The sequence below is a fragment of the Heterocephalus glaber genome, unplaced genomic scaffold (genome assembly GCF_053883595.1).
Source record: "Heterocephalus glaber isolate CG9 unplaced genomic scaffold, H.glaber_assembly_v1.0 deba00001472, whole genome shotgun sequence".
NCBI lineage: Eukaryota > Metazoa > Chordata > Mammalia > Rodentia > Bathyergidae > Heterocephalus > Heterocephalus glaber.
This window is the reverse complement of record NW_028258315.1, coordinates 32,288,233-32,303,493: the sequence shown is the minus strand read 5'-3', so window position 1 is coordinate 32,303,493 and position 15,261 is coordinate 32,288,233. Positions and strand designations below refer to the sequence as shown.

At 39.7% G+C, this 15,261-nt stretch overlaps 1 protein-coding gene across 5 annotated transcripts in view; it reads right to left on the bottom strand.

The window, feature by feature from the left end:
- Positions 1-1,120: 1,120 nt before the first annotated feature.
- Positions 1,121-15,261, bottom strand: part of Ryr2 (ryanodine receptor 2) — a 676,288-nt gene continuing 662,147 nt past the window's right edge. For all 5 annotated transcript variants that reach the window (XM_087181253.1, XM_087181249.1, XM_087181250.1 and 2 more), the window contains 5 exons: positions 8,971-9,127; positions 6,281-6,345; positions 4,107-4,207; positions 3,323-3,374; positions 1,121-2,602 (listed from right to left, as the gene is read on the bottom strand). In XM_087181253.1, the coding sequence (XP_087037379.1) occupies positions 2,507-2,602; positions 3,323-3,374; positions 4,107-4,207; positions 6,281-6,345; positions 8,971-9,127 (471 nt within the window). In that variant the 3' untranslated portion in view covers positions 1,121-2,506. The remainder of the gene's footprint in view (positions 2,603-3,322; positions 3,375-4,106; positions 4,208-6,280; positions 6,346-8,970; positions 9,128-15,261) is intronic.

The following is a 15,261-nucleotide window of genomic DNA, read 5'->3' as shown; positions in this document are numbered from 1 at the left end:
AATCACTGAGACATTTCCGGGGGAAATAATAATGCTGAGAGAGACAACTACCTCTTCCCTGTGGAAAATGAAGAAGAAATGTCCCACTCTGTCGGCAGTAGTTTGGCTGGGTAGTATGTAGCTCTCGCAATGCACACCTCTGCTCCTTTGCTTTTTCAACACTGAGGTGTGAACAATGTCCACTGGCTAAGGAAGGGCCCTGTCCCAAATTCCCATCTCTCTGAGTGTTTCTGTCACCTCGCAGAATTTCAAAGTTGGGAGCAGTCACAAGAGTAGACAAGAACTTGCAAAATCTAGGGGCCACTAAGAACTTAACTTTGTTGCCTCGCCTCATATTGTTGTTTGTGACAACTGTGATCTGGGCATTAAAAACAGAAGACTTGGATCTATTGGTAGACTTTATGTCCTGGAAGAAGATGTATTCCTCTCTACCAGATGCTCCCTCTGCAGTGTTTCATGGCAAAGGGCAATGTTTTCTTTGATATTGTAGGGAGCTGACCTGATTTATTTCATTCAGCCTCCTCACGACAAAAGCTAATTTTCCTCATAAAGCTTAGAAATCACTCCTGTGGTATAGCCAAATGTATTTCTTCCCCTAAATAAAAATAATACCAAAAGACAAACACAAGGTCCAGGTATAGCAGCTTAGATGCTGGGGTGATAAGATGTAAAGTAACATGGGATGCATCACCAGCCCTCACCACACTTCCTTGTACATAGTACATGTTCAATCCGAAGCACTTAACATGTCACTTACTAATGTACCAATTCTCTTTCACATGAAGATAGAACATGGATCTCTAGTTTTACAGGAAAAAGTTGCCCCAAGCAAGAGATTTGTAAATCAGAAATGTGCAAAATTTAAACAAGTGTGAAGATAGCAAAATTTTTTTCTGTTATTGGATGATCCTCATGACAGGAATGACAGGGGTGGGGCTGAGTGTCTGATGGCTCTAAGGCTCTATAACTACAAATACTGAAAACTGCATAACCACACGGAAGTCTGTGTTAAAGATCTTGACACAGCATTTGCGACTATCCTACGCCCACCTCAATGAAAGAGCTCAAGGTTTGATGCATTGCAGTTATAAGCGAAAACACGAAAGATGAAGATGAGAAAGTTAGTTAAATAGTTTAATCAGAGCAGTTTTACAATTCTAAAATTAACAAGCAGACTTGTAATAAAAGAGCTCCAATGTTTGCAAAATGAACTTGCTTCCATTCTGAATCTGTCTTTTTAATTGTAAAGATTAGCATTACACTTAAAAGGACTCAAAATGGAAAAAAAAATGGAGCAATTGATATTATCATTCATGTCTTGTGATGAGCCTGATGAAATCCCTGAATGGATATTGCTTCAGCTTTGATATCAAAAAATGCCTGATGCAAAGTCCTTAATCAACACCTGATCACAGATGGCCAAAAGAAAGAGGGAACCCCAAAACTACTGTCAAGTTCAGAATGTATCACATTGTTGGTGGATGACACTGGCTCCAAATATACAGTTAAGCCCACAACACTTTATTACTATGAGTATAATTATCATGGAAGGTCTTTTATGTTGGTCAACTTGCTTCTGAAGGTTTTCTTGGTTCAATTAAACTTCCATAATCAACATGCAATGAGTTATTTCTTTTGAAAGTGTGTTTTTTTTGCAGTCTTTGTGTTTTCATACAAAGATTTCATAAAGTTGCACTGTTGCATCAGAGCGTCACCAAAATAAGAGCAGGAGTAGAAGGGGAGGGTAAATGTGGATAACTGAGTGAGAAGGGCCTCCCTCCTTCCTTCCTTCCATCCTGAGACACAACACCCCTCTTAGAAGAAAAGGTGTGAACAAACGGCTTTTCTTACCCTCCCCACCAAAGAAAATAAAGGAAAAAACTCACAAAATCAATCTACTAAGGAAAAGTAGGTGGGCATAAAGAAAATAAAGATGTATTTTCATGCACGTATCTTCTGCATAGCTCAACCCACATATAGTAAGGCACTATTTCCTTTCATGACTGGCGTCCACAGCAATCTTTTAAGTGCTAGCGTGCTCTGTGACCCTTAGACAGTTCCTCTCGGGATGGTGAAATAAAGAAGCCGAGTGAGTGAGGCTGCCACACTTCAAGGTGAAGGTCCCGTGGCTCAGAGAGATCTCCAGGACCCTCAGAAGAAACGGTCCACATGTGGTATGATAGAGTGTCTGCAATGGTTTTCTTCCCAGAGATCCTATTTTGCTTGTGTATGAAGTTAGATTATTCTTCAGTCTTTATTTCTCAAAGAAAATACAAGAGATGGGGGGAAACAGTCAGGTCAAAACAGTCAGGTCTTCAGAGTTTTCCTTCTGATGCTCCCAGAAAGCACAGGATGCTGGCAATCCACATGATCAGCCAGATGCTTCTGAGAGCAGAGAGACTGAGAGGGGGGAATGGGACAGAGAGACTGGAAGAGGGGAGAAGAGGAAGAGGGAGGAATGGGGAGAGAGTCAGTTTTGGTTTTTAGAGGAGATAAGGGTTTGATTTTAATTTAGCTGGTCTTCATACTGTTTCCGGAAACAATCTCCTGCTGGGAAGAATTCCCAGCATCTTTCTTGATACATCTTCCAGACGTAAGATTCCTGTAATAGCAAAGGTATTAACATTGTATTAACAATGTATTAACATTGTCCTCAAAATTAGTGTGCTAACATAAAATGTAAGATAGAAACTCTACTTTTTTGCGTAACACTACATGTAATTGGCAAAATCAAAATTCATTTAGTTTCAAACTATATTAGACCTTAGTTACTTCCAATAACCAAATACTCAATATTTATCTTAAACACATGTAATAATGACAAAAATATACTTGTGGTATGTTTGAGGGTTCTGTTAAAATACTATTATTGTTCTTATTCATTACATCTTTCTTTAAGTTCAATCTATTAACAATTTACTGTAAGCAGTCGTGGAAGGGGAATCCCAAAAAGCTTAGACAATATTTAGTCATTTAAAAAAATATTTAGTCACTTTTAACTGACCATAATGCTGTGAGTTGAAGTTCATTTGAAATCACCTGCCATCTGATTAAGCAATCAGGGACATCATAATTAACATTCAATTTTCTCATACACGGGATTCAAAATGCAAACCCAGTATTTTCAGTTAATAAAAGCTTATTTTTACATGTGAAATTAGAAATTTTCAAGGCAGGCATCTTTTTAACACTCATCCAAGAAACCAAGAATTTTATATCAAGATGTCACAACTAACATGTGAAAGCAATTCCTCCCCCTTGCATACTTTTTGTTCCAGTATGCAGGCTTTCTGAAGATGGCATTTAATCCCCGTTTACCTACCTGTCCTGTGTGTTCTGTCTCATCTTTGTTGATGAGATACATCAGAAAAAACCTACAGACACAGAGAGAATGATCAGGAATGCACTGTATGGAGTTACTAGTATAAACTGATAGGAAATGCTACTATATGTCATATGTGCATGAGGCACAGAGAAAACACCACAAAAATGTTTTTGAAGATTAATTATAGTGTTCCAGAAAGAGAGAAGGATGGTTTTAGACTGGATCTTTCTTACCTAATGCATGATTTTCCCCTATACACACTCTGGCTGCAGGTTAAGAATATATACACTTTTGTCAGAATGAAATCAACACTGATGAATTTTAAATGAAGACTAGCTTAACACGATGTTCCAATTTACTGATCAGTTCAATTGAATATAGCTCCACCAGTTTTTTTCCTTCAATGCTCCTCAACATCTCATCTATTTTATATTAAAACTGGGTCAGAAACTAAGAATAGCATCCCATCAAACAATAATAATGGCCAGATTTCTATGTATTAAACAAAATGCAACTTTCAAGCGGGTTGGCAAGAAAAAAAAAAAAAAAGAGTCCTGTTTGAAATGGGGATTAAAATGGGAAACCTGACCAAGACTTCCTGAGAGTATGCCCCACCCACCCCAATTTCAAGTCCAGGGAACTACTGGTGGCTAGTCTTTCTCTCAAAGCTTCTGAGCAACAGTAAAGGACAGGCAGTAGCCTCTCCTGCCTGTTTGAATTGCCGAGATGAAGGGGAGCTGGGCTCCCAGGTAAGGCTGGCAAGTCTGACACCAGCACTCACAGGTAATTGGCCAGGTTGTGTTCCTGCAAAGTGTGGGTTTCGAAGCCATGCGGCACTGTGTCAAAGTAATCGTTGCCTATCCCACAGATGAAGCATTTGGTCTGGAAAACAAAGGGAAATATTTAAATGTCAGAGAGCGCACAAAGAAAAACAAAAGGAAAATACAGTGTTCATGTGTTAGAGGCAGCTATTTGACTTACTCAATATATATCAAAGATTATCACATCGAGGTTGGGCCAAGGCCCTGAATATAAATCTAACTGAGGCCACAGCTGTATCTTGATGTTAGTTTAAATGACATAGGCACCAGCAGCAAGAAAGAATAGATGCAGACAGTACAGGAAAAAAGCAAGGTCTATGCCTTATTTTCTTCAGCCTATTTGGAAAAGACCACCCTTAGAGATTACCCTTATTCATACACTGGCTAAAGTTATCCAGGCAGGATTAACTGTATTCTCAACTGAAACTGCAAACATGTTATCTATCCAAATGGTCTGGTGCAAATAGGGAAAGGTACAAATGGCTTCCCTTGGAGAGGGCCAAGCAAAAGCAAGCTATGAGGAATTCAACCAACTACTGAGTGGGGGCCGACAGGGGACCAAGCACTGTGCTAGGCACAGTGTTAACCAACTGAAGCATCCAGAAACCAGATGTCTGGTTCTTTTGCTTCCCCCACCTGAAGACCACCTCTCTCTTCATGCAGACTTTAGAGCAACACTTGCTTAGGTCTATTACCTGCAGGCCCAGTCCACCACCCAAGAAGCTACCCCTCCATTCACAATCAGAATTGTAGAACTAGAATGATTATATCTCAGCTCAAATGAATTCAATAATTACTTTCCTCCTGCAATCCACATGCTCCTCTTTCCCTGCCATTTAGAGGCTGTTTCATTCCATTTGAAGTATGTTTAAGATGCCCTGGATTTTGGAGCCTGGAATAAAGATAGTCATGGTGCATAAAATTCATCCTGCCTTACCAACCAACAACCACCAACAGCACTTAGGGCACATTCAGCAACCTGAGAACAATCAGGTCTTGCTACCACTCCATGGATGTCTCTTCAACCAAACAGGTTCCAATCACACCACGAGCTGACTCCACAAACCTGCTCTTCCTGTGTTACCCAGGTCAGCTAACTAAGCCACTATCCATCCATCCACCCATCTGGTGACTCTTGCCTGAAGCATCAAGGCTCTGCCTGCTCCATCCTCTTCATCCTCTGCAGCTCCAATGACCAAGTTCTTTTCATTCAAGCTCCCACGTACACCTCATATCCCTTCTGCTCCTCTAGCCTCAGTGGCAGGCACATCTTCAGCAAAAGCCATTTCATAATCTCTTCCTGAAAAATGCCTAGGGACTCCTTCCCTGGCAGTATCTAGTCCAGTCCTCATATTTTAATCCACAGCTATCTTTTCAAAATGCAAATGGTATCACCTGTCACCCTGCTTAAAACACTTATCTTGCTTCCCACAGCCTGAACATTAGACTGTAAACTCTTCAAATGAGTGATTAGCTCTTCATTTGCTGGCCTTCTTCTCCAGCTCTAACACTAGAGTTTAATGATTCATCCTGAAAATTTTATGCTTCCAAGAAAAAAAAACTGCATACCAAGTGCCCTAAAATCAGAGTCTTAGTGACATTCTCTCAGAATTCAATGTGACTGGTATACATGAAGGTGAGCACGGCAGGAGGGGGCAGGGAAAGGGAGGCAGCCTCAGCCATCTTGCTCTCTCCTTCTCAAACCTACATCTCCACAACTTTCAGGCCTTGGCTCAGCCTACCTTCTTCTAGGAAGTTCCCTGACCATTCAGGAGGCAGCAGACACCAGCTCTGGGGACCCAGCTCTCAGAGACGATTTCCCCCAAGGGCTCAGCATGCTGCCCTGTGATCCCCTGTCCCCTTAGGCAATTGTAAATCTAAAGTTCTGGATGGATTGTCTTCCCACTTCCTGGGAGCCAGGGTGGTGCCATATTGCTGTTTGCTGCACTTGGAATCCACTTTGGTTCCAGCCTAGCACCCTGCCTACATATATGTATTGCCTGAATGGAAGACAGGCCAATGAAACCACCCACGACTTCTGTCCTTGTTGCCTGCATTCATAAGTCTCTTGATAAAGGCAGTGAGGAAGATGAGCACCCACAGCAGCACAACTGAGTCACAGACAGTAGCTTACCTCCATGTCTTCCTTGACTTGCTCCTGTTGATCTCTTAGTTCTCCAAAAGCATCAATAATTAAACCTATGGTTAAACAGAGACCCAATTCAATATTTATCAAAGAAAGAATGTTAACTAAATTCATAGCCTCTTGGCTATTCCTTTCAAGGAAAGAGAAAACTCACAATCATGTTGGAAGATGCTCAAAGCATGGTAGAAGTCTGAGTGCACATCCCATACTCCACTAGCTAAGCAACTCTTATCTTTGGGGACAGAAGTACACATAGCTGTAGGGGCAAATACTCACTAAAAAGTCTATTTTTTGTGCTACTTGGGATTGAACCCAGGACCTTTGCACTGAGCTACATCCTCAGTCCATCCTTCTTTCCTTTCTTGCTTTCCCTTTCCCTGCTTATCTTCTGAGACAGGATTTCACTAAGTTACTAAATTGCCCAAGCTGAGGTTGAAATTTGTGATCCTCCTGCATTAGCCTTCCACAGTAGTGGGATTAGAGGAGTATACCACCAAGCAGAGTTTTAAAAATAATTTTCAAATGAAGTGACAGAGCAAGAAAAATTGTCAGTTGATTTTACACATACAGATGATACGTTTAATACTTGCTTGATGCTGCAAAACAGAAATTCCAGTTCATGGTTGTGAAATCCAGAACACCCCACCAAGAAGATTTTCAGGTATTAATTTGGAAACACAACATTACCATATAATCCATGTAAATTTGCCTCAGATCACTTTTTCCATAAAGTCTTCATAAGCTCTGCATAGTTTTATTAAGAGCAGTAACTAGAAACTATTCTGAGTTGTGGTGTTTCTGCCTCTTTTGCCTCCTGTTATTTAATGGGTATACCCTTCACTCCAAGTGTTTTACGACTTTGCCCTCTTATACAACACATTATTTTTATGCTCGATAATAACATAGCAAAAGGATTATGAGTCCTTTAACCCATGCATGTACTTTACCAGGAAAACCAGTATAATTTTATGACTGTGGGACTTAAAGGATAAAGTCACATTTACAAACATTTAATACAAGACAGAATAAATGTGTCCAACCAGACAAAAAAAAAAAAGACTCAATTTTCTAAAAGAGAAAAATACCATACTCCAAGTTAGAAATACCATACTCCAAGTTAGCATGTTGTGGAAGGAAGAATTAATGTACCTGGCTGCTATGAGATCTCTGAAACCAGATGCTCAGACCAGGTATAATTCCAGCCCAACACTGTTTAGCCACGTACTTTAGCAAAGTTACTCTGACTTACATGGCTCAGTCACTTTCCATGTCAAATGTGAGTCCCAACACTATCCTCATAGTGCTGGTGGGAGGGTAAAAGGAGTGAATACACATGGCTTGGCCCATTGTGAATAGTCAACAATGCTAGCTCTGTGATTATGTTGTGCTGATCATGTATCAGGAACTATAGTGTGTACTTGAGCAAACGTCATTTTTGGAAAATTTTCAACAAAGAGAGCTCAGAGATGTACATAGCCACCATTTGATAGACCCACAAGCCCAAATGGTTTACCCCTAGCCCCAAAACTCATAAAGTTGGCAAATGGCAAAGATACAATGTGAACTGAGGAAAGTGAACATTAAATTCCTGACTTATGAATGAGTTCTTTCTGGGAGAATGTTCATAAATCGGATTCATTGGTATATCTGACAAAGTGAGTCTTACACATTTGGCACAAATACACAATGTAAAACATAAAAAAATGGAACACACATACACACAAAGGAAGAGCGACTTTGTTATGGGTTGTATCTAGATGTACTGGAAAGCCTTGTGTGGTCAAACATGGGGTTTTTCAGAGGTGGCTGAATCTAAGGAGTGTGATGGTGGGATTAAGGGTGCCTTGGCCTGGTTGTGGGTGGCACCACCCAAAAGGGGGTAGCATGGATGGATATAAGGGGAGAGAAAGAAAGCAGGCCAGCTACTGCTGCTGCTGCTGCTGCTTGCTGTTTTCTACTTGCCCTGCCTGTCATGGACTATTTTTCCTCTGTGATGCCTCTCTGCCATCCCACCTTGCCTTGGAGCCAGCTGATTATGGAGTGAAACCTCTATAAACTGTGAGCCAAAATAAACCTTTCTTCCTTTAACTTTGAGTGTCCAATTTTATCTCAGCGATGAGAAAAGTAATTAAACAGATGTCTACCATCTTTTCACCTTGGTCTCATCTCTCAATTATTTTCACTTTTGGGTCCATGGTTATTGCTTTGCACTTCCAAGCAACCCCTCCACATCACCACTGCTTTTCCTCTTGCTTCCAGACATTCTGGGTTCTGATTGAGCACTGTACTACTGTACACATTGGCACTATACAGTAAGTATATGGTACCACATCTGTGACAAAGTCAGGCAGACATGTGAGCTACTTCTGCAATTTGTTCACATCTACAAATGTTCGTGAGGTCTCTCTGTATTTGTGAAAGCTGACAAGTGGAATGTTCATAACTCAGGGACTTATTATACTTTCCATTATGTTATTTGAAGAGAGATCAAGTAGCCTTCTCCTGAATCCAAGAGTCCCGTGCATCCTATTTTTCCTTCTATAGATTTTACAAGGAGGAAATACTGAAAGGAAAAACTCTATCGGCCTTCCTAGCACATTCTTACCTTTCTGGAGTATGAACTCCAACAGTTGGCTCAGGTCCCAGACCCCTGTAAGCTCCAGCGAGGATATGCTTACCTTGTATGATGGCCAGGAGGATGACAATCACAAAGAAGAAGAAGGTGATGTCAAAGATGATCCTGTAGATCTCATACTCGTCCCCAGCTGGGTCTTCGATTTCATCACCAATGCCCCCTCCGGCTCGCACCCCCACATACATGTGGAACATATAGCACTGGAAAAGAGACCCAGAGCCACTTCTGGAGAGTGTCACCCACTTTTACCCTAAACAAACCTGAGGGCTACACTCTAGCTCTAGCTTGAGGTTTGTTCTCTAGCTTTAGCTCCTGATCTCAATACGGAAACAATAAGGTTCTTGGCATTCTTCGTTGCTGATTTCTGGCTTGTTTTAATCCTTATAACTATGATGCAAATGTGTTAATGTACTGCAGTCATTTAATCAAAACTCCATTCAGCACTCCCAGGTTCACACCTTCTGTCTCACTTTTGCGAAAATGAAAAATACCACATTAGCATCTTGGCTCCAAATGACCTGGGACAGTAAGGTATTATGATGACATTAAAGGACATAAAACTACGTGCAATCACATCGTCCAGTTATTTTGACCATAAAAGACCTAGGGTAGGGAAAGTAAATGGCCATTGTGGAATGAGAAAGAATCTCAGAAATTAAGCTAGTAAAAAGCAGACTTAGTAACACTCATCTTTCCTTTACCTAACAGGTATGGAATAATCTACTTCAATGTCTAGGATAAAGAAGGAAGACAGAGGGGAGACAGAGAGGAGCTGACAGTCCACTGGTTAAACTCTGAAATATGAAAGCCACCAAGAACAGCTGCTAGTGCCTGGTGCAGAAAAGAGTGTCCCAGTGAGTGCCACTGGGCAGAGTCCTTAGCCCCAGCACCACTCTGACCTCTACCCTCTAGATAGTGATAGCACCCCACCCCAAAGTGACAATAAAAAATGTCTTTAGCCAGAGTGCTGGTGCACATCTGCAATCTCAATTACTCAGGAGGCTGAAGCGGTAGCATTACAAATTTGAGGCCAGCCTGAGCAACATAATGAGACCCTATTTCATAATAAAATTTTAAGAGCTGGAGAAATGTTAATTCAGTTGTAGAGTACCCTTGGGTTTAATCCTCAGTATCAAAAACAAAAGTTTTCAGATGCCAAATGTTGTCTGGGAGACAAAGTCACACCGGATTGAGAATCACTGGCTTAGACCACTCAGTATTTTATGCTCACTCAAGATAAGTCCCAATTCTACAGTTCAGGCCCCCAAATCCAGCCTGACACATCTCTAAGTTGTTTTCTCAGAAGGTTCTGTTCTACTTCTAGTCTCCTGATAGCTTTTACCATGAACAGCTGTAGAATTTAGTCCAATACTTTTTCTCCAACTACTGACAGGATCATATGGCTTTTTCCTTTCCTCTGTTAAAATGATGACTTTTGGGGGTGGATCTTCCAATGCTGAACCAACACTGCCATCCTTATAACAAAACCACTTTCTACATCCTGCCAGATCTGACTTCTAATAGTTTGTTTTGTTAAACAAATTTCTATCTATGTTCATACTTTTTTCTTCTATCAACTTTATCCAGTTTTAGGATTAGCACAATGTTGATTTCCTAAAACAAGGGGAGAAGTGTTCCTTTTTTTTTTCTGATTTAAATGTTTGATATAATTTATCAGTTAAAATGTTTATGAGCCTGTTGTTGTCATATAGGTAGGTTTTCAAGCTAGGAATATACTTTCTTTAATAGGTGCTATTCAAATTTTATATTTCCTCCAGAATTCAGTAATTTGTCTTCCAAGGTACTTCTTAGAAGTTGTCAAATTTATTTCAAAACAGATTTTTGAAATATGCTTTCTATATCCTTTTAAATTCTGTAAAATCTGTGGTAATGTCTCCTAGGTCTTAATACTTTAATTTAAAAAATGTATAATTGATATTGTGTAATAGGAAGTAAAGGTCTAAAGGAGCAGGGGAAGTGGGAGGGGTAGGGGAAAGCAAAGAAGGGAAAAATATGAGAAAAGGAAAAAAATGGAAACAAAATCTTTGCAAATAGGGAAGGGTGGAGGGGGTGAAGGGAGGGCAGGGGCAAGGGGAAAAAAAAATAAGAACCAAGATACTCATGTAATGGTACAAGATCCCAATGATGTATGTAACTGTATTTTATACCTAAAATGTACCAATAAACTTAATGGGAAAAAAATAAGAAAAAATAAGTTGTTTTCTCAGGGGCCCCAGCACTGGTTTCCCTTCTCCCCAGGTGTCCTCCAAACACACTGCACCTGATCCCAAGTATTTGCTGGCATGCATCCTCTTTATCCTGTGATACCCTTTCCATTCTTATCCTGTTCCCCTGCATCCCCTATGGATGACATTAATTGTCCTTCTCCTGTGAGATCTTAGACTGATCCTGACTGATTTACTCAATTCATGTGTCACCCAGCAATTCAAAACCTATTTACTTTCTGCCTCCATAATGAAGGGGCAAAGGTCAGGATACAGTTTCTCACTGGGTGACCCACTGCACTCCCTGGCTCTGATATATTCCTGTACTTCCTTCCTACCTCCTGCACCACCACCCTGTCTTTCCTCATTCCCTTCTCTCTTTAGAATTAATCCCCTGGGGCTGCCCTTCTGACCCTTTTTCTCTTAAGACTGTCTTGGGGAACTTTCTCAGCTTCCCAGTTAAGGTATCATCTCTATGCCAATTACTGCCAACTCTTCCTATTTCCAGCCATGGTCTCCTTCCCAAATTCCACTTGCTTGGCTTTGATGGTCTATCTTGCTCCATTAGAATTGGTTCCAATACCAAAAGAATCTTTTTGGTTACTGTCAGTGCTTAAAACAATGTCCAGCGCATGAGAGGGACTCACAATCATTTGTGGATGAACGAGGAGTGTGACCAACTGTTTTCATGGAGATTTCTTATCCATAACCCACTAACTGCAAGTTCTCAGGTCACTGTAAAAGGCAAAGAGAAGGCATCCAGGGGTATACCAGAATGCTCCTAGCTCAAATGTGAAAGAAAGAACCTATCTTAAGGGTTTGAGGGACACAGAAGATAAAGGTTTCCTGGATCAGATGCCAGAAACTGAAGGAGCAGAATTCAATCAAGATGTATCATTCAAAGCAGAATTCCTTTTGCCCTCAATTCTTATTTTTATTAAAACACATTTGCCATACATGATGATTACATTCCTCATGGGGAGTTGGTACATGTACATGTAATTAATTCTTTTTCATCTCTCTCTCTTCTCCTCCCTCCATGTCTTGGTCGCCTTCCCATCTGCAAAAGATCTCCCTATTTTCTATTATCTATCTTTTTTATTTTGCTCTTTATTTATATTTTGGGTTTCTCATAAAAGACAAACAAGGTAGTATTTAAATTTGTGTGTCTGATTTATTTTACTTAACATTATGGTGTCAAGATACATCCATTCTCCTCCAAATGACTCACGTATAGCCTTCTTTATGGAATAAATACCACATTATGTATAAATACCACATTCTCTTTATTCATTCATCTGCTGTTAGACATACAGGTTACTTCAGAGATTTAACAATTATTTAGCAGCTATTTAGCTGTTAGAAATACGGGTGTGCATGTATCATTATAATATAATGTCTTTGACTCTTTCAAGAAGATAACTACAGGAGGAATAGCAGGGTTAAATGGAATTTCTAGTTTTAGTTTTTTGAGGACTCCCTCTACTGATTTCCATAAAGGTCCTAGTAGTTTACATTCCCACTAACAAGGCAGAAGGGTTCCTTTTCCCCTTGCAGCCTCACTAGCATGTGTTATTACTTGATTTCTTTCTTACTTTTTTTGTCTTTTAATCTCAATTATTTTTTATGAAAAAATAAAAACAAAATTTTGTAAGAAAATAGTAAGAGAATAACGATATTTAATACAATATTTAATATCATTATCTTCAGGATAGTTACTCAAAGTATAAGACCTTGACAGAAAAGATTCACTCTTAGAAAGAAGAAACAATGGAACAAAACTTTCTTTCTAAAGAACTAAGAGAAAATAGTAATATTAATAAAACAAATTAGAATAGTTATTAAAATATTTTTGAACAACAGAGTAAGTAATTTGGGGAATTTTTTTGAACATCTCCCTACTTCCTATTTATCTCTCTTACATTTTGCTATTTGTAGATATATATATTTTGAGTTTTTCATATAAGAAAAACCATGTGACATTTAAACTTGTATGTCTGATTTATTTCACTTAACATCACGTTCTCAAGCTGCATCCATTTACCTGTGAATGGCTCAAGTTTATCTTTCATTAGGGCGGTATAGCACTCCCTTGTGTATTATTTTCCTTATTCATTCATCTGTTGATGGATGTATACACTGTTTCTAAGATCTAGCTATTATAAATTATGCTGCTATGAATACGGGTGTGCATGTATCCCTGTAATATGATGATTTTAACTCTTTTGGGAAGATACCTAGAAGGAGGATAGCTGGGTCAAATGGAATTTCTAGTTTTACTTCTTTGAGGAATCTCTACACTGATGTCCATAGTGGTTATACTAGTTTACATTCGCACCAACAATGTAGAGAAGTTTCTTTTTTCCCACAGTCTTACCAGCATTTGTTATTATTTGATTTCTTGATGATGACCATTCTTTCTGGAGTAAGATGAAATCTCAATGTTGTTTTAATTTGCATTTCTCTAATGGCCAGAGATTTTGAGCATTTCTTCATGTATATTATTGGCCATTTGAACTTTTTCTCCTGAGAAATGTCCATTCATTTCAGTTGTCCATTTTTTAAATTGGGTCTTTTACTTTGGGGAGGGTCTAATTATTTTAGTTCTTCCTATCTTCTACGTATTAGTCCTCTGTCTGTGGAATGGTTGGCAAAAATTTATTCCCACTCTGTAGGTTGTCTCTTCACTCTGTTGTTTGTTTACTTTGCTGCACAGAAGTTATTTAATTTGATGTAATCCCATTTGTGATTCTTGATGTTATTTCTTATATAACTGGGGTTCTGTTCAGAAAGTCCTTGCCTACGCCTCTGTCTTCAAGAGTTTTACCTGCTTTATCTTGCAGCTGATTAAGTGTTTCTGTTTTAACATTTAGATCTTTGGTCCATTTATTCAGAGGAGAGTTCTATGTACCTCACCATAACAAACAAAAAGTACCCTGAGGTTGACCTTGCTGTGCTCACTCTAGAACAATTCTGAGCCCAGTTCAGGGTCTCTCTGGGAGTCAAGCTAGAAGCACCCACACACAGAGCCAGACCAGGCCAAGGTACCCAAACCTAATTCACATCACTTCCTGAAGGCTTGGACTTTCTAGATTCCTGGTGCCACCTATTAAATCCATCCTGGTAATGAAAGTTTGAAGACAGTCACAAAAAAATCCCTTAGAATACTGAATTGATTCTCAAAATCAGTGCTTAAAACTATAAATGGTAGCTCTCTGGGAAGAGGACATTTTATTTTCACTTATACTACTGCATAGTTTGAATTCTTCTTGCTACATGTATTTCTTATTTTTACTATGAAAAAATCGGATTACATGTTCTCCTCAATCTGGGTTTCATATGTCCTCAGTCAGAGCTGCAGAAACAGGATGGCTATTTCTGCAGTTGCCTTTTCCTCAGGCTACAAACTGATAAGTGGCATTTTTCTCATTGTCCATTTTTTCTTGCTTCACTCCATGTGGCTTTGGGATGAACTGGATCCCTCTCTTCAGGCTGGGCACTCGGTACGGACAATTTATTCGCTTTTGGCCTGGTACAGCTCTATGCCAAACTCTGAGCCAAGAGTGATCACACAGTTCCAGTCTGGGTCCTGGACTATCCCAGTGTTCCATCCTTGCTTATCCAAAGTGTGGCAGGGCTGGTGACCATCATCCAGCTACTTCCTGACTCCTGCTGACCAAGGTTCTGGATTGAGCCGTATGTTGGTAACCTGACATACATTAGACTTACATGAGTCTGGTTACTCCAGGATTTTCCCCAGAAGAATGATTCACTTTTAGCTTCTACACATAAAGTTAAAGATAAGACCAGGGGATGGAACTAAATTACCAAAGAAAATATCCCCTTTGCATATCTCTCATCAGCTATCTACTCAGTATTTTCTGGCACTATCCCTATATGTCAGTGCTCATCTTCATTCAGTAGCAACTCTGCATTTTGAGGAAAAGATTCCAGCATGGTTCAATAGCAGACTTATGGTCATGCCAAGAAGATACAAGAGTCTTGCAGATTTGATTCTTTAGCTTCAATAAAATACCACATTTTAAAAGAATAAAAGGTCAGTCCCTTGTGGAACTTCGGTACTGGTTTTCCCACCTCCCCTCTGCTCC